This window comes from Acomys minous, assembly GCF_964271855.1.
Source record: "Acomys minous genome assembly, chromosome: 4".
In the NCBI taxonomy this organism is placed as follows: Eukaryota; Metazoa; Chordata; class Mammalia; order Rodentia; family Muridae; genus Acomys; species Acomys minous.
The window spans coordinates 116,886,041-116,904,233 of NC_140486.1; the positions used below are offsets into that span (position 1 = coordinate 116,886,041).

Sequence of the window (18,193 nt, forward strand, 5' to 3'; positions counted from 1 at the left end):
TGAAATGAGGCGACTTGTCTGACAAACCAGAACACTTAGCAGTGTTACTGTCTGCCCCGGTTTCTCAGTACCTTGGTCTTTGTCTTTTGGCATGTCATCACGTGAGTACAAGCTGACTTCAGCAGTTGGAGGCACTCCAGCTGCACATGTTGGCACTTGGAGGCAGGAATGGGATACCTGTCTTTGTATTTTCTGTACACCACACTGGGAAGACCTTGATGGATCCCAGGCTGCTGTGTGTGTGCGTGCGTGCGTGCGTGCGTGCGTGTCCAGGTGCTTTTCATCTACAACTTCACTGTAGTACCTATGAGGCACTTTTGAGGATTGAGAGATGGGATGCAAAGCGGTGGCTGGCCCTGGGCTCTGTGTGTGGGCAGGGAGGTGAAGTTTTTAGGGACTAGATTAAGGTACCTTGTTTGAGGCCTAGTCTCACTGGGATCCACGGCTTGTTGGATTAAACTAGGCTGAGCTCCCAATCTGTCTCTCCAACACTGGGATTATAAGGACATTGTGGTGGTTTGCATGAAAATGGCCCCCACAGGCCCATAGGGAGTGGCAGTGTTAGGAGGTGTGGCTTTGTTGGAGGAAGTCACTGTGTGTGGGGGTGGGGTGGGGGGGCTTGGAGATTTCAGATGCTCAAGCCAGGCCCAAGTCCAAGAATGTCACTCTCTACATGCTGCCTGTTGATCCAGATGTAGAACTCTCAGAACCATGTCTGCCTGCACGCTGCCATGCTTCCTGCATGGTGATAACAGACTAAACCTTCGAACTGTAAGCCGGCCACAGTTAAATGTTTTCCTTTGTAAGAGTTGCTATAGTCGTGGCGTCTCTACAGCAATAGAAACCCTAACTAAGACAGATGTGCCATCGTGTTCAGCTATGTGGTGCTAGGGATAGAACTTAAATTCTCACACTTGTGCAACAAGCACGTTACCACTGAAGCCATCTACTCCACACTACTGTCTCACTATCCAGAGCTGGGGCACACCCTCCTTTCTGAACTTATGACCTCAGAGCTAGGAAGAGTTATACTCCCTAGATGACTTTAACTACCAGAAAAACAAAGAACTGAAACTAGTGCTGTTCTAAGAGGATAGAAGCTGTCTGGAAAGTTCCCAGCAAACATGGCAGTCTCCCAAAGACAACACCCTTGGCTTAGTACTCATTCTTTTCTGGCAGCTATGAACTGTCCCCTCACAGGGGACACCTCACTCTCCTCTCTCCATAGCTGAGTTTGCCTCCTCTTCCCCCGACTACCCTCCACCTAAGCTGGGTAATCGGAAAGCTCCCCGCCCCCCCCCCCTTTTTTAAAATCTGTGGCTCCACGGGAATGCAGTGACTATGAGAGAAGTGCCCAGTGACCATTCGACAGTGGACATATTGGGGTTCAGAGGAAGATCCCCCGAGGAAGCTAGGGAGCACTCCCTTGAAAAAAACCAGAGCAGGCAGAGAGGTTTCTGAAAGCAGAAAGATAGATTCAGGTTTCAAAGGACCCCAAGCCATCCGTTGGCTTGAAAAAAAGAAAGAAAGAAAGAAAGAAAGAAAGAAAGAAAGAAAGAAAGAAAAGCCTTTTGTTTCATTCTTCCCACCGGAAGTTGGAGGGACCACATAGGGCCACTGTAATGTCCAGTATCAAGTTAGTATCAGCATAGTGAAGGACTCTGACGTGATGTGGTGACATGTGAGGTTCCTTGCATGAAACCTCTGGCAGATAGGTGGTTTTTGTTATTCTGGGACAGGTTCTTGCTATGCGACCCAGGCTGGCCCCACAATCCTCTTGACTCTGCCTCCTGAGTGTTGGGATTAGAGGTGTTCCACCACGGCACGTTTGGGCTCATGTGAGGACTTGTGCCATGAGCCAGCTGCATCCACACCCCTTTTCGTCTGTCCACCCAGAGTACTTCCAGTCCTTCTTGGTATCTTGGGATCCCAGCCCAGAGACAGAGATGGGCCAGGAGGGAAAACAAAGTCCTTTCCAAATTGGCTGAGGGAACAAGGCTGCGTATTGGAAAGCAAACAGATCAAAGGGCTCTAGAACGAGGGTTAAAACAAGTCAATCGATAAGCTGCCCTAACCCCATCTCTGACTAAGGTACAAGCATCCTGCAGGCCTAGGCTACTGCCTAACCAGCATCAGCCACCTTCCTGGCTTCGCTGGCTAGTTTTATGCCAATTTGACACAAGCTAGAGTCATCAGAGAGGAGGCAGCCTCAGTGGGGAAAATGCCTCCATGAGATCCAGCTGCAAGGCATTTTCTTAAGCAGTGATGAGTGGGGGAGAGCCCTGCCCGTTTTGAGTGGTGCCATCCTTTGGTCTGGCGGTCTTAAGTTCTCTAAGAAAGCTGGCTGAGAAAGGCACCAAGAGCAAGCTGTTAAGCAGTACCCCTCCATGGCCTCTGCATCAGCTCCTGCCCTCACTGCTTTTGAGGATGGATCGTTACACGGAACTATGAGCAAAATAAACCTTTTCCTCCTCAACTTGCTTTGGTCATGATATTTCATCACAGCAATAGCAACCCTAAGACACTGTTGTTTCCAGATTCTGGAGGTCAGGCTCTGGGCATGACCCAGCCCTGGACATGGATGTGGCCTCAGGAAGTTGTTCTCCTGAGCTAACCAGGAGAATTTGTCACAATTATCCAAGACATGCAAGAAAAGAGCCAAGGCTATGATGCAGCTTTCAGCCGGCCGGAGTCAAAATCATCTGGGTCAACACCATAAGTAAACAGCATCCCAAAGAGGTACTGGACTAAGTGGCTTTTTTTCTTTTTCTTTTCTTTCTTTTTTTAATAACCTCAGCAACGAGATGAGTGTCCCAGGCCTCAAATCATGGCGCTGAGGCCTAGTGGAACCAAGGTAGCAGCGTCATGCCACAGCAATAATTGCTGTAGGAGCAGCACAACCTCTCACTGGCAGAAGGGGGCACCTGTCTAGGTCCCGGAGCAGCAGGGTAAGGGTAAAAGCTTGACCATGTTTTTTTCTCTTCCAGCAAGTGGGTACTTGTTCTACCTAACTGCACAAAATGGATTTCACTCTGACTACCCTTTATCCAAAAGGCTGAGTAAAAGTGGCCCTGAGGAGGTCTGAAGGTGTGAGGCCTCTTTACCTCCTGTGCTTGACCCCATATGAAGGCTCTAGCCTTTATGAAGTACAGTTGGAAAAGCAACAGGGAACAGTCCCTAGCTGGTTTGCGTCCTTCCTAGGAACCTGAAGGCCAGGTCCCTGCAGGAAGAGTGGAGAGGTCATTGTCCTCGTCTTCCCCAAGGCACGGAATAACCGTGCAGGCCAAGCCCTGATGGTCACCATCCAGCCAACAAAACCATGTGCCACGTAGGCGTTCACGGAATGCCCCAGCCACATTCCCTGGCCCTGTTTCGGATCCAGAGCATCCGATACCCAATTGTTTTGAGACCAATGCCCAAGCCTGGCAAGTCTCAACCCCGGTGACATCTGTACCTCTCCAAGACAACAACACAAACACCACGGCCACGGAGGGATCACAACAGGCCTTCCCGAGGCAGGTCCTCACTAGCTCTTTCAGAAAATTGGAAGGGACCAGCCGTAAGCTAAGTTCCTGCCTGACACCGGAAGAGCGACGCATGCCGGGAAGTAGACGGCTCCTGTGATCAGCGATGTATGCTGGGAACGGCGCTGCATGCTGGGATAGGTAGTCGACAAAGCGACCTAAACCAACGTTCTTTTGTTTAAGCTTCCTGTGGGTCTCTGGACCTCGAGTTCACGCGGTTACAGCTGCGCCACCCGAGAATAAAGCATTCTGATTTACCAGGGTAGCGCAGCCGCCGAAGAAAACAACCTGGAGTCCACGAACTCTCGTGATAGCAGAACCTACGCGTCTTGCCCCTGCCTCGGAGCTGAAGCGCGAGCGCGAGTAGGCCGATGTATCACGTGACCCGAGCACGGCACCTAGTTGGCTGCAGCCGGGTTACCTAGACAACCGAGCGTGCGGCGCCAGGCGGGTCTGCACCAGTCGGTCTCCCGGGCTAAGCTGACCATCTTTGCAGCGACGGTCTCGCACTCGCTCCCGGGCGGCGACCGAGTTCACGGGCCGCAGATGGGAGCCCAGGGCGCCGAAGATGCGGGCGGTCCGGGACGAGACGCCGGCGCGGGAGCTCTTCCGGGACGCCGCATTCCCCGCCTCGCACTCCTCGCTCTATTACAACTTGTCCACGCCTCTGGCCCAGTTTCGGGAGGACATCACTTGGAGACGGCCCCAGGTGCTGCCGGGTCTCTCTCCCGGGCGGGTGTTCCCACCGAGGTGGGCTTCGGGGTTAGCAGAACCCGCCGTCCACCTCTGGTAGTTAGTTCTTCAAGTCCATTCAGAAGAGGTGCTAGCTAACCCTGAAAATTCAGAAGAGGTAGCTACTCTAATTCAGGAGGACGGCAGCAATTGAACCGCTTTTAGATGTTGACTTTTGGTTTGTACTAAGATGTACTACTACCCAAAGTTAGGTAGAAGGGAGTTGTTCTGGTACGGAGGAGGAATTAGAAGCCGTGTTTCTAGGTCTATGCCATCACCCAAGTTTGGTCAGGTATAATCCATCGTACTTTGAGAAATCTTTCTTGGCTTTGCCCCTGGCGTTGGGGTATAAACACCGAGAGGTGGCACACAACAGAGGGATTGTTGTGGTTAGCCAGCGCACACTGGGCAAACCTAAGCGGCTGCTTTTCAGGACTCTCTGAAATGGTACCAGCAGATAGAACTATGTATTGTTAAATAAATAGCAAAGGTCTAGTTACCAACCAGAAGTTTCTGGATCGACTGGTCAGTTTACTGCAGACGTATTCAGTTGCACAACTTAGCTTGCAGATGCAAATCTATTTTATTGAGCCGGGAGCTCTAGATGGAGCTAAGTAAGAATTGGTCATACCTGCTAATTATAGAGAAAGCCGCACTTTCTTGCTTCTCTCTAGCCACCATCAGTCTTGGTCATTTGCTGTTTGCACACGGATATGCTCCTCATAGCAGTATCATGCCCTCATGGCCACAAAGAGCTATGGTGGAGGTTGTTTTGGACTTGGTGCAGCTCAAATGGATGCCCAGGCCTATTGCTTATGTTGGTGGTTTTAGAAGAAGCTTGTCTTCTGTTCAAAGGCTACTGTGGGAACAGCTTGCTTTTCTTTCTTTCTTTCTTTTTTTCCCCTCCTTTCGAGACAGGGTTTCTCAGTTTTAGCCCTGGCTGGCTTGGAACTTATTCTGTAGACCAGGCTGGTCTGGAGCTCACAGAGAGAGATGTGCCTGTCTCTGCCTCCCAAGTGCTAGGGATTAAAGGCGTGTGCCACCACCACCTGCTACATCCTGGTTTTCTTGAGCAACATTAAGAGACAAGGGAGACTACATGAGGGCCAGAGCAGGAAGAGCCCTTGGAGTTTTTGTTTTTACTTAAAAAAATGGGATTCACGTGGTGACTCGCCACCGTTTTATATTCAGTCCTAGGAAACCCAGTGCTCTCTTTGGACCTCTAAAGATGCTACATGCATATGGTTCACACACACAGATTCAAGCAAAGCACTCACACATAAAATAAAAATATATGGATTTTAAGTGTCGCGAGAGACCTGTAGAGGGCTTACAGTTAAGGAGGGAGTGTGTTGGGTTGTTTTAAGCTTTCTCTTTGATGACTAGGACACAAGGTAATATCTTTTTGTTTTTTTGTTTTTTTGTTTTTTTGTTTTGTTTTTTTTTGAGACAGTTTCCCTGTGTAGCCTTGGCTGTCCCAGACTCGTTTTGTAGACCAGGCTGCCCTCAAACTCACAAAGATCCACCTGCCTCTGCCTCCTTGAGTGCTGGGATGACAGGTGTGGGCCAGGGCACCTGGCTTCTTTTTGTTCTTTTTAACAAATACTATTTTACATTGTAGCCATGTGAGTGTATCACCTAGTTATAATTGTAGCAACAGTAGTAAACAAGATAGGAAAAGAACAATGGGAAAGAAACTCATTCCTGGGAAGGAAATTCTGGGCAGGGCAAGAATGAAGGCTGGAAGTTGATCATGATGCTTAGGTTAGCCTAACAGCTGGGTATCCCGGATGGGGCTTTGTAGTACACGGCTTTGAGAATACTTTGGAAAGAATGGCTGTTTGAAGTAGAAACCAAAGCAGGAATCAAAAGTGATTTCTTGGGCTATTGAAACAGCTCAGCAGATAAAGTCATTTACTGACAAGCCTGGGTCCCACGTGGGACCCACATGATGGAAAGGGAAAATCTACGCCAGTAAGTTGGCCTCTGACCTCCATACTCAACACCGTGGCACACACAAACACGCAAGATTTATGTAGATAGCTGAAAATAGAAATAAAAACAATGGCTTCTTATTTCTTTGCCACAGTGGTAGTTTGGTGGTGATGCTAAGCAGCAGCACCTGGCTTGCCTTCCTTGTTCAGGTGGAACTGTCAGACAGATCAGAAGCTCAGCAGGCGTTTGATGGATGGGATAGACATTTACAGGCCAGCTTGGAAGAGCCACTCAAGGTCTGGGGGGGGGGGGGGGAAGAGCAAGGCTCGTCAGACTTAGCCTTACGTCTTAATGTATTGGTGTGCAAGTGAGCACCCCAGCAGGTAGTCAGCCACAGGTGAGATGTAGCAGGCAGTGAGGGCATTTATCAGAGGAGCATCATGTAAGCTGAAAGGAGCTTCCATGCCCTTGAGGGTTGGGGGCTGGCCAGAGATTCTGAAAGGTACTGAATGACAACACATGCCTGTTAACTTGACATCACACAGGTGAAACCGAGGCAGTTGGGGGCGTGACTGACTGAAGAACAAGAGCGACTGGGATGAGAGTGGAGGGAAGGGGGCAGTAAGGCTGGCAGTTTCTCTGAGAAGTGGTCGCTGAAGGATACAGTGCTGGCAGATCTTAAAGATGAGAGACGATCCCGCTAGCACACGGGAGTGGTCAGCCCCAGGAGCGGGATGTCTGAACACGGAGAAAGGAGAAGGCATAGCAGGCCGAGTCCAGCTCCAAGGTAGCAGGAGGTGTGTGGCCAGTGGCTTCCAGGAAGCAGGAGGACAGGCTCATAGCTCAGGTGTGCAAGGAAGGGAGATGAGAATGTTTTGAGAAGAGAGGCAAATGGGAAGGTATGAGATGGTCTGGGGATGTGGGAAATTAAACCCTGTAGAGACACAGACTCTCTAGCAGTACAAACGACCCAAATGATATTTGCCACCATGAATTTATAAAGTAGAGCTGATTTCTAAACTTAGTTTTTTAAAAGGGGTCATCCAGAATTGAGGTCTTACCAATAAGGAAAGTGTGTAGAGATGCTCCATGGGAGAGCTGTAGCAAAGGACATGCTGAGGATAGGGGTGATGGAGCGGTAACCTCCCCTTCCATCTGCCTGCCCTGGATTCCTGTGTTCTTAGCCACAATAGTAGATACAGGCTGAGCTAACGCTGGATGACTTGATTTCAGGAAATTTGTGCCACACCTCAGCTGTTTCCAGATAACCCATGGGAAGGACAGGTGAAGCAAGGGCTGCTGGGGGATTGCTGGTTCCTGTGTGCCTGTGCTGCCCTGCAGAAGAGTCGACACCTCCTGGACCAGGTACAGGCCACCTCAGGCTTCCCCATTCCATTCCTTCTACCCGCACAGCACAGGAAGTCCTTCCAAAAGCAGGGCCGTGCAGCGTGGGTAGTGGGAAAGGTTAGGGTACCAAGACAGTGACCTAGTTGTTGTGTCCACCAGAGCGGAGCCACCCACACATTTGGGGCACAAAAACAGGCCAGCCTGGCAGGCAGAAGAAGGTCAGCAGAGACGTTTATGTCTCTGGTTTGGAGTTTTCTTTACTTGATTGATTTCTTTCTTTTTTAGTTGTTTTGTATATAGGTTTTAAATACCAAGAGGGAAAGGTCACTGAAACTGTCTTTTGACAGAGGCAGACTCTACAAGAGAGGCCTGGTCGGCTTTCCTTCCTCGCACACTGCTTGCTTTAGGTTGGCTCAGTGCTCAGTGTTTTCAGCTAAGGCAACAGCATGGAAGGGGTAGCCCGTGTGTGACTCTCTTGGGTCCTGGGGCCTGGCTAGGCTTGTCATGTTGTTTTCTCTCCGTACAGCCTTATCGGCATCTAATTTTCCTATAAACGAGGGTGCTGATTCATTGTCTTTATGTTGCTGAGTGTTGGCGGCACCACACTCCATCTCCCTAGGCGCAGAGCCTGCTTTGGCTACTAGCAGAAGTTAGCAGTGGGCCTAGTTGGGCCAGTGGCTGGCCAGTTTTGGGCACTCGGCTTTGAGAAGCAGGAAGAGCTGCTAGGCCTGTGGGCTATAGAAGCCGGGTCGTGGTGACACACGCCTTTAATCCCAGCACTCAGGAGGCAGAGGCAGGCAGATCTCTGAGTTCAAGGCCAGCCTGGTCTGCAGAGTGAGTTCCTGGACAGCCCAGGCTACATAGAGGAAAAATTCTGTCTCAAAACAAAAACCAAAAACCAAACAAGCAAATGGGGTTAACTTCTGTCTGCCAAAGCTTTGTATTCAGGTCAAATGCTTATTTGGAGCAATAAAACATGCTTGGATGTAAGCTTTAGGGACATGAGTTATTTATGTGAAAATCTGGATTTTTTTTGTCCAGTGGTTGAGTTTGCTGTGACATGGACATGCAGATGTGACATCCAGCAGAGCAGAGCACAGGTGACAGTGGCCTCAGGTGTTGGCAGTGCTTCTGTTGAGGCCACACTGCTGGGACCCTGAGGAGCACACTGAAGCTGATCTCGTGTTGTGTATTTGGCCTTTCTTTGTGCATGTTAGGTCTTCCCTCCAGGACAGCCAGACTGGTCTGACCAGAAGTACCAAGGCTTCTTCACCTGTCGAATTTGGCAGTTTGGACACTGGGAGGAGGTGACCATAGATGACCGTCTGCCTTGCCTTGCTGGGAGACTCTGCTTCTCTCGGTGCCAGAGAGAGGATGTGTTTTGGCTTCCCTTACTGGAAAAGGCCTATGCTAAGTATGTATGATATGGCGGTGACAGGGCCAGCTAGGCTGGGTGGCTTTAGCACCCAGGCTGTCCCCAGAGGCCCATCTCATCTGCCCTGGCCTGCAGAGCCCTGTGCATTCCTCAGGGTCTAGTAGCCAGTCCTGTGAGTCCTGACATGGATACTCTGCTTTCAGGACTGGGCTTTTGCCCACCCTGTCCACTGTTTCCATTCCCACATTTCCCAGCACTCCACAGAGAGGTCCTCCTCACTCCTCAGTCCCAACACAAGGATGCCCACATGTGTGTTTCTGTACATTTGTGCCCAGTCGCATGGAAACAAGGTGCCGGTGTGGAATAGCACTTGCTGATGACAGTCCTGCTCTCAAGCCAGTTGCCAGCTGCACAGTTGTCCCTCGTATGTGGTGTTTCATCTTGCTGAAGGAGGCCGGCTGCTGGGCAGGCGTCCGAGCAGAGGGACCCGGAAGGCTAGCCAAGTGTCATTCTTGGGAGCATGGGGTTCGAGCTTCAGACACGGAGCCTCTGTGCCTCCTCTTGTCCTCTGCTGCCCATGCTAGAGGGAAGATGGGTCTGAACCTGGGCAGAGAACAGCGGGGACCTGCAGGTTTTCACATTTACACATGAGTGAAGATGTGATACAAAGCAGAGGGGCAGTCCAGGTGCAGTGAAGGGTAGGCTGGATGCTCTGGGCTAGGATGGTTTGGGGGAATAGGAGAGGCAGGAAGGCAGGGGCAAGGTCAATACTGCCTGTGCTTGTCGGTTCCCCAGGGTCCATGGGTCCTATGAGCACCTGTGGGCAGGGCAGGTGGCAGATGCCCTGGTGGATCTCACTGGAAGCCTGGCAGAAAGGTGGAGCCTGAAGGACATAGTGGGAGCCAGTGGCCAGCAGGACAGACCCAGTGGCGGGGAGCACCGGACTTGTCGCCAGCTACTCCGCCTGAAGGACCGGTGTCTGATCAGCTGCTCTGTGCTCAGCCCCAGAACAGGTACAGCTTGTGGCTGTAGCTCCCTGCACCATTCTCTGGTTACAGAGAAGGAAATCTGTCTCTGAGAGAGCTGTCCTGGCTTTGTGTCCTCTGGTTGTCCCTCCTGTGGAGAGAGGCTGCCCTCTTTTTCCTAGACCAGTCCATTCACCTAGGGCAAGACAGGACCTACATTGTGTCCCCTGTTGCTCACAGACAGCTTAGAAGTAGAAACAGCATCTAAGTTGGCTACACCATCTCTGCCCAAGTTGGTGACCAAGCAAAGTCCAGAGCTATTTTTTATCTTACACATCAAGCTTCATGAAGAAAAATTTGGGTACAAAAATAAGCTGGGCGCAGTGGCGCACTCCTGTAATCCCAACACTTGGGGAGGCAGAGGCAGGTGGATCTCTGTGAGTTGGAGGCCAGCCTCATCTACAAAGCAATTTCAGGACAGTCAAGGCTATACAGAGAAACTCTGTTTTGAAAAGCCCAAAACAAACTCAAAAAACAAAAATATGAAAAAAAAGATCACCTAAATAAAACTATTATAAACCACTTACAACCTCTTAGTGTACTTTTTGAATTTTCTCCTGGATGTGTACAACCTTTTCTGGGTTTGGTGTATGTTGCATAAATTGGAATATATTCCACCATTGCTGGACCTACTGTGGTTTTCTTGGTCCTTCTAGTAATGTTAGATAGTTCAGATCCTTTTTGCTTTTGTTGTTGCTGCTGCTGCTGCTACTGCTACTGCTGCTGCTGTTTTCTTCTTTGGAGTTTAAGGCTTACTTAGAACTCAGGTAGTCTCTTGCCTCTGACTCCTGAGTGTTGAGACCACTGGCACTATCACATGTCTGGCTAGATCTTTCCGATACAATAATACTGTAGTGAACACCTTTATAATTTTCTATTCATATTTAAGAACATGTTTGTAACATAGCTCTGGTTATATTGACACTTCAGGTTTTGGAGAACACCTCTCTCTGGCAAAGAGCTGCTGGGGTCCACTGAAGTGTCAAGGGCTGGGACTGAAAGGGACACTAAGACCGGTAGCTGCAGAGCTTGTGGGGCTAGAGCTGTGGTCTCGCAGGCACTCCTGCCCTCTTTCTGGTTCTCACCCTCCCTGGAATAGCACTGTTCGCCACGTCAGGGCCCTTTGTTCCATGGTCTCTCGCTAGGCCTCAAGTCCTCAACACTGACTTCTGGCCCGGCTGCTCCTTCTCCATCTGGCTTTGGCTAGGAGAGGGTTCTCTTAGCTATGCCAGTGACAGTAATAGTGGCTTCATACTTGAGAGCTGAGCCTGCAGTGACAGTGAAAACTGAGGCCCAAAGGAAGGAATTGTGTGTAGCACACAGTCCTTGGTGACAGTGAGCCAGGGCCCTTGATGGCACAGAATGCCAATGAGCACTGCAGGTAGCCGACCTGTGTTTAGGACCAGAGCATCTTCCACAGACAAGAAAGCAGGAACCTGTGTATTCTGTCCCGTTTGGGGACATGGTGACGCTGGTCTTGCACACAACTGAGCACAGACAAGAAAGCAGGAACCTGTGTGTTCTGTCCCGTTTGGGGACATGGTGACGCTGGTCTTGCACACAACTGAGCTGTTCTCACAGGTGCCAGGGAGCTCGGGGAGTTCCATGCTTTCATCATCTCAGATCTGCGGGAGCTCAGGAGTCGGACTGGCCAGGGTATCCTCCTGCTGCGGATTCACAACCCTTGGGGCCGGCGTTGTTGGCAGGGACTCTGGAGAGAGGGGTAAGTACCAGTAGGGGACTGCTTGTGGGAGGAAGGTTGATACCCATGGGGCATCCATGCCACCGTGCCCGTCTGGCCTGTTTTGTGCTTATCTCCAGCTGCCAGGATGGTAGGTGACTTTCTGTAGCAAAGTTCAGTCTGTACCTATTTGTGCACCAAAGTGCTTGGTTTGTGTAGGTCTTGGAAGACCTAGATGATGCAAAATTTTTTAAAGATTTATTTATTTTATGTGCATCAGTGTTTTGCCTGTGTGTATGTCTATGGTCTACGTGAGGGTGTGAGATCTCCTGGAACTGGGGTTACAGACTGTTGTTAGCTGCCACGTAGGTGCTGGGAATTGAACCTGGGTCCTCAGGAAGAGAAGCCAGTGCCCCTAACTGCTGAGCCATCTCTCCAGCCTGGATCATGCAATTTTTTATGAAGATTTTTTTCTTGGGTACCTATAGGATACTGAATGCCTGGCCAGGCTTTTGGTTGAGGGTTTCCTGCAGCCAAAGTCTTCAGTTTTAAGACCTGACTAAGGCAGGATTTCCTTGAGGCCTGGGAGCGCTGAGGCTCTTGGACTCCAGCTACTCACCGAGCCCAGGCTGGGTCTGGTGCCACCAAGAACAGCACTCTACTCAACATGGCAGCTAGCTCCTTCAGAGACTGAAGGGTCAGGGCTCAGGTGTGATGGCATTAAGAAGGCAGGTTCTGAGGCGTGGGCTCCCTCTGGGAAGGGGAGGTTCTGAAGGACAGCCAGCACACAGAAGGCACCTTTTATAGGACACTTAGCAAGGAAGTGTGCTATCCCCAGCTGGCTATCCAGGGTCTCTCTGCCCCCTAGAGTCCCACTGCCCGGTTTGCCAGTTGACCATCCACTTTGAGCGTGCACTGAAATGAGATTTCTTGCAGGGGTGAAGGGTGGAGCCAGGTAGAGCCAGCGGAGGAGTCTGAGCTGCTGACACAACTCCAGGAAGGAGAATTCTGGGTGGAGGAAGAGGAGTTTCTCAGGGAGTTTGATGAGGTCACCATTGGCTACCCGGTCACAGAGGCTGGCCACCTGCAGAGTCTCTACACAGGTAGGACTGCCAGCAGGAGTAGACTCTGCTCTATGAAGCCAGGAGCATGTGCAGGCTGCCACACCAGGGACTGGGCACAGCCCTTTCCACCTGATTGACTGACTGGGGACCTGGAGAAGGGGAATGGGCGGGATTCTTGGAGGGTGAGCTGACTGCCACTGGTGTGCTTGCCCTGGCCTGTGTGTACGCAAAGCCAGCAAGGTCTTCTTAAAGCTGACTCATGTGCTCTCCCACTAGAGAAGGTGCTGTGCCATACGCGGACACTGCCTGGCGCCTGGGTCACAGGGCAGTCAGCTGGAGGCTGCCGGAACAACAGCTGCTTTCCCTGTAACCCCAAGTTCTGGTTGCGGGTCTTGGAACCCAGTGAGGTGTGTGTGGCTGTCCTTCAGAGACCCCGGAAGCGCTTAATGGGCCACACCCGGGCACTGGTGGGTGCCAGCCCTGCACCAGCAAACCTCCCAGGCAAGGACTGCCAGGCTGTGGGCCTGCATATCTGGAAGGTAACTCCCATCTGCTGGCCCCATAGTAGAAAGGTATGCAGACATGTTGGAGCTTCCATCCTTGGCCATTGAGTTCTTTCCCATGTCCTCTGGCCTCAGGCACCCCTGATACACCAGCAGATGCAGTGATCACCCCAGAAGTAGAGGCTGGCCTGATCCCTGCAGTTGCCACCTTCCCCAGGGGAAGAGGTTCCCATCGTACTAGGGCTGCTGTTTGCCTTGTCTACTCCACCTAGCTGGATCCTCTGATTCCAGAGTGTATGTGTATGTGTATGTGTATAGGATTATTGTATGGTCAGGCTCAGACATTTGGTTAATTTTATGAACTAGCCTAGTATATTTCCTGGAACAGGTCAGTCAGGAACTGCTGCTTGCTCACTCAGTGGCTGTATTCTGATCTTGTGTATCTTGATACTGTGTGGCAACTCACACCACTGTTAATGTCCCTTCGTGAGTGTGGCCTTCCTCATGGTCCTTTCCTTTTGGAAAAACATTGCTGGAAAGTACCTTTTCCAGCAATCCCCAGGCTGCACTGGTCATGGGCCTTTTTGAACATAGTTCTAGATTTGTCCTCTCTGCACCTCTGAAGGAAGCCCTGGGTCTTTGGCATCTCCACCTGGCTCTAGAGGATGGATGCTGTGGGCTGTCTCTGGGGAGCTATGTCTGAGCAGTGAGGAGCAGGGAGGCAGAGGCCCAGTGCATAGGTGCAGCTCTCCTCAGAGGCTCCTGCCTCCATTCATGCAGGTAGAGAAACGGAAGGTCAGCCTGCCCAGAGTCCTGTCTGCACCCCCTGTGGCTGGCACTGCATGCCACGCGTATGACCGTGAGGTCCACTTGCGCTGTGAGCTCTCTCCAGGCTACTACCTGGCTGTCCCTAGCACCTTCTTGAAGGATATGCCAGGGCAGTTCCTGCTCCGAGTCTTCTCCACTGGGAAAATCTCCCTCAGGTGAGGAGCCATGCTAGCTGGGTCTCCTCCAGCTGTGCTGAGGTCTGGGGTGGAGTCGGTGGGCTGCTCAGGGTGAGGGTAGGATTTGGGCAGATTCCTCTGGACAGGGCTGCTAGTGCCTTCTGTACTTGTTTTCCTGACAGTGCTGTCAGGCCGGCCAGCAAGGGTGCATCACCTGCAACAGCCCTGCCTCCAGGCGAGTGGGAGACTGTGCAGCTGCGGGGCTGCTGGAGAGCTGGCCAGACAGCTGGGGGCAGCAGGAACTTTGCCTCTTACCCCTGCAATCCTTGCCTCCCCTTTTCCGTTCCTGAGGGTGCTGGTCCCCGCTACATCCGCATCACCCTGCACCAACACTGCCGACTCAGTGACAGCCAGCTCCACCCCATTGGGTTTCATATCTTTCAGGTGAGTTGGGCTCGAGGAAAGGCCTGCTGTGTCACAGAGCCTGGGTTCTGTGATGGGGCCTGGTGGTCCAGCTGGCTGGCTTCAGGAAACTCACTTGAGGTTTCACAGTCTTTGTTCACTAGGGTCATCTGGGCAGCTCACCTTGCTCCAGACACCCTTGTCCAAGCTCATTCCATACAATACCTGCCTCCTCCCTCTGACCCTGGGTTCTGGGGCTTCTCTTGGGATTCTGAGGCAGAAACCCAGCCTCACCTTGAGGTGGATGTGGAGTTACTGTAGAGAGGCCTCACTCACTCATACCACAGGCAGTGGTCACACACCCAGTACCAGGCCTCACAGCCCATCCTTTCCCGTGTCACTCAGAGTTGCAGGTGGAACTGGCAGGAACTGCCCTTTAACAGAATCAGGTAGAGCAGGACAGCTGGGCTTCTATTGGAAAGGGCCACAGAGCTCAAAAGAACAGGCAAGGGAGGAGAGACACATACCTGGCCATTGCCCATGGCAGGACACCCGGTGAGCATGGTACAGCTACAGTCAGCAATCCCAGAAGGTTCCAGGTAGATACCAGCATGGTTGAGGAAAAGCTCTCATGAGCATGGCTCAGGACACATGCTCCAGGAACTCAGAGCCCTGAGGCTGTCAGTCCAGGGTAGCCATAGGTAATGAAGGAGAGGCAGAGAGAAGAAAGACGTGCTGTGCTAGAGGTCAAGGGTCATAGGCTGCAGATTTCATGAGACGTCCCATCCCATGAGGCTGTTCATTTTGGACTCACTTCACAGTGAGCATTGGCTGAGGGTGTGTTGGGCTGTATCAGGATTCATTGAGGTGAGTGGAAGCATGTGGACCTGGAATGCAGGTGACCTGGGGAGGAGAGAACAGGATTTTTCCATTAAGAAGGTTCTGTTTAGGGGAGTCAGTACAAAGTTGGACTCCTGGAATCATGAGCCAGGCAACCTGGAGCTCTGAATAGAGAGCCTTTGCCCAGGGCCCATCAGTACTCTACAGCACTTTTGTGTAGAGGCCTGCTTAGTGTGTGTAAAACTGACCTCTGATGCCCTGAGGTTCTTCAGGGTTGGGTCCTACTGGCAGGGCCCCTGCCAAGGGTGGCCTGGCTCCATAGCTTCTCTCCTAGGCATAGGGGTTTGATAGCTCGAGGACTGAGCATCAGGTATCCTAGCTGAGCCAGGGCACTTTGCCCTCAGCTGGTGCTGTGCAGAGTGAGAACAAACCATGCCACCCTGGGAAGGCCTCCACATGGGATTCCACTGTTGCCCCAGGTTCCAGCAGATGGTGAGAACCAGGATGCGTGTTCCCTGTTGCTCCAGGAGCCACTGCTAAGCTGTGTGCCACATTGCTATGCCCAGGAAGTGAGCCGCCTATGCCTCCTGTCAGCGGGAACCTACAGGCTTGTGCCCTCCACTTACCTGCCAGACACAGAGGGTACCTTCACGGTGACCATAGCAACCAGAATAGACAGGTAGGGCTCCCAGCCTTGGAGGCCATCAGGGGTCAGGGCCCTCGGCCTTGTAAGCCTTTCTTCCATAAGAGTCTCCTGCTTGGCCCATGTCCAGGCTCCTGCCTTCCTGTCAAAACCAACAAGTGGGCCTGTGGGCTTTAGGACTCCTTGCTGGTAATAAGGACCTGGGTCTGGTGGGAGGTGGAAAGGCAGCTTTGGGGATGACCTGACATTCTCTCCACAGGCAGTCCATTCACAGCCAGGAGATGCTGGGCCAGCTGCTCCAGGAGGTTTGTATGTAGTGCCCTTCCCTAGCTTGGCTCACCTGCCTACTTCTGCCTTGTGGTTTGGGGCCTTAATTCCCTCACCCTCCTCCCAGTAGCCTCACTGCAAGTGGCCTCCATCTAAAAGTATAAGATGCTGTGATCCCCTCATAAAGAGTCATAAGACAGAGCTTCCATGGGGCCTGGGAGCTGGGGCTGAGTCTCATTCTCGGGGTGTCCGGAAGAACACTGGGGAGCAGAGGGCAGGGCCCAACCTCGCCTTCTCTCCCTGCAGGTCTCCTTCATGGCAGTGATGAAAGCCTGACTGCGGGTATCTGAGTGCTGGCCGTGGCCGGCCTGGAGCGGCTGCCACCCCCATGCCCAGCGTCCAGGCACATCTCCAGCCACTGTGAGCCAAGCTTCTCATCAGCTCTTAGGGCTGCCTGTGGGTCGTGAGGCTAATGTAGGGTGCTTTGTCCTAACTGGAAGACGTCTTGGAGTCGACTGGTTGCAAGTCGGGGCTAGGACTCCCAAATGGCATCATCATTCCTCAGCAGAGGCCGGGAGATCCTGGGGTCCAGGCCTGCTGTGGATGGCTCTGTAGAATCTACAGACCCTTCTTGACTTTAGAAGCCTTACACCAGGCAAGTGGATGTGACAAGTGTTGAAAGGCTATTTATTACTTGAATATTTTAGGATATGACTTTATAAATAAACATGATTAATTTATGAATTGGTCATGCTACACAAAACCGATGGCCAACACGGGCTCTGGAGGAGGTAGGGGATGGAAAGCAAAGACTTTGGCAGTTTGGGCCCCTCCTTTGCTTTCCTGAGTGCGATCTCTGCCTGGACTGTGAGCTTCAATCCCAGTGATGTGCTAAGGGTCCTAATCATTTCACAGCTCAGGCCCAGTTAGATGGCTGGAATCGGGCAGTGCTGCAGGGAGTAGGCCGCCTGAACTGTACAAACTGACACTCTTGTGTCCTACTGTGACAGGCTTTGTCAACATGGGCAGGTCCCATAGGCCTGTCAGATGCCTAAACAGCCCCTGCCCACTACACAGCCACGAAAGAGAAGCCTACGATTTCTGGGGAGACGTCTGACCATATAGATGTGGACAGCAAGTATGTCCTCTTGTGGGCTGGACTTTGGACCATATTGAAGTGCTACCTTCTCCATCCATAATTGGCTTGGTCACATGTCTGGCTGGTGGCCTTCTACATTGGCTTGTTGACAAACCATAACTTCCTAGGGCAACTATTTTGGTGCCACTGTGAATTGACAAGGGCTATCGCCTGGCCTGTCTTCTTTTGGAATGGGATCCCACCACCCTTGGTATTTACCACACCCTGTAATGGCAGTTTCCACCATCATTTGGCCTGCAAGACTAGCTTAACTAGGGTGGGAGTAGGCCTGAGGCCTTGACAGGATATGCCCTGGCCTTTTCTTTGAAATGAGCTTAACAGCAGCTAGCTGCCTGTCTACAGCTGCTCCCTAGGCAGCCATCTCTGTCACCTTGGGAACTGGTCTTTAGTCTCCGCACCTGCAGTGCCAAGCCCACCACCACACCCCCTTCCCATGCACTCCATATTCAACAACAGAGCAAACAGCAGTTGGACGAACAGGCCGCTCCACCCCTTTCTTTACCTGTGGTGAGTTCCTGTTCTCTGTGGGTAGTCGGGAGTCCAGTCCCACAGCCTAGATTGCCACTTTCTTTCGGACTGAACCCCTTCACCCCCAGAAGCACACAGCAGAACACGATTTGGGGCAGCTTGTTTGGATAGAAACAGAACTCTCTCCTAGGACACTTGAGCAGCCCCAACCTTGGATTTAGGATCTTTAGAAGGATGGGAGCCAAACCCCCTGGGCTTTGGGCTCCGCCCTGCTCTGACCTGGG

The 18,193-nt window shown here is 51.8% G+C and overlaps 1 protein-coding gene across 1 annotated transcript; it reads left to right on the forward strand.

The window, feature by feature from the left end:
• The first annotated feature begins 3,655 nt into the window (after positions 1 to 3,655).
• On the forward strand, positions 3,656 to 17,022 carry CAPN10 (calpain 10). The gene is made up of 12 exons (XM_084780799.1): positions 3,656 to 4,233; positions 7,425 to 7,556; positions 8,756 to 8,952; positions 9,709 to 9,926; positions 11,520 to 11,661; positions 12,556 to 12,722; positions 12,960 to 13,222; positions 13,967 to 14,169; positions 14,313 to 14,574; positions 15,852 to 16,051; positions 16,275 to 16,320; positions 16,589 to 17,022. Exons 1-12 carry the CDS (start codon positions 4,093 to 4,095, stop codon positions 16,616 to 16,618), a joined length of 2,001 nt encoding a protein of 666 aa, XP_084636925.1. The 5' UTR covers positions 3,656 to 4,092; the 3' UTR covers positions 16,619 to 17,022.
• Positions 17,023 to 18,193: the final 1,171 nt, after the last annotated feature.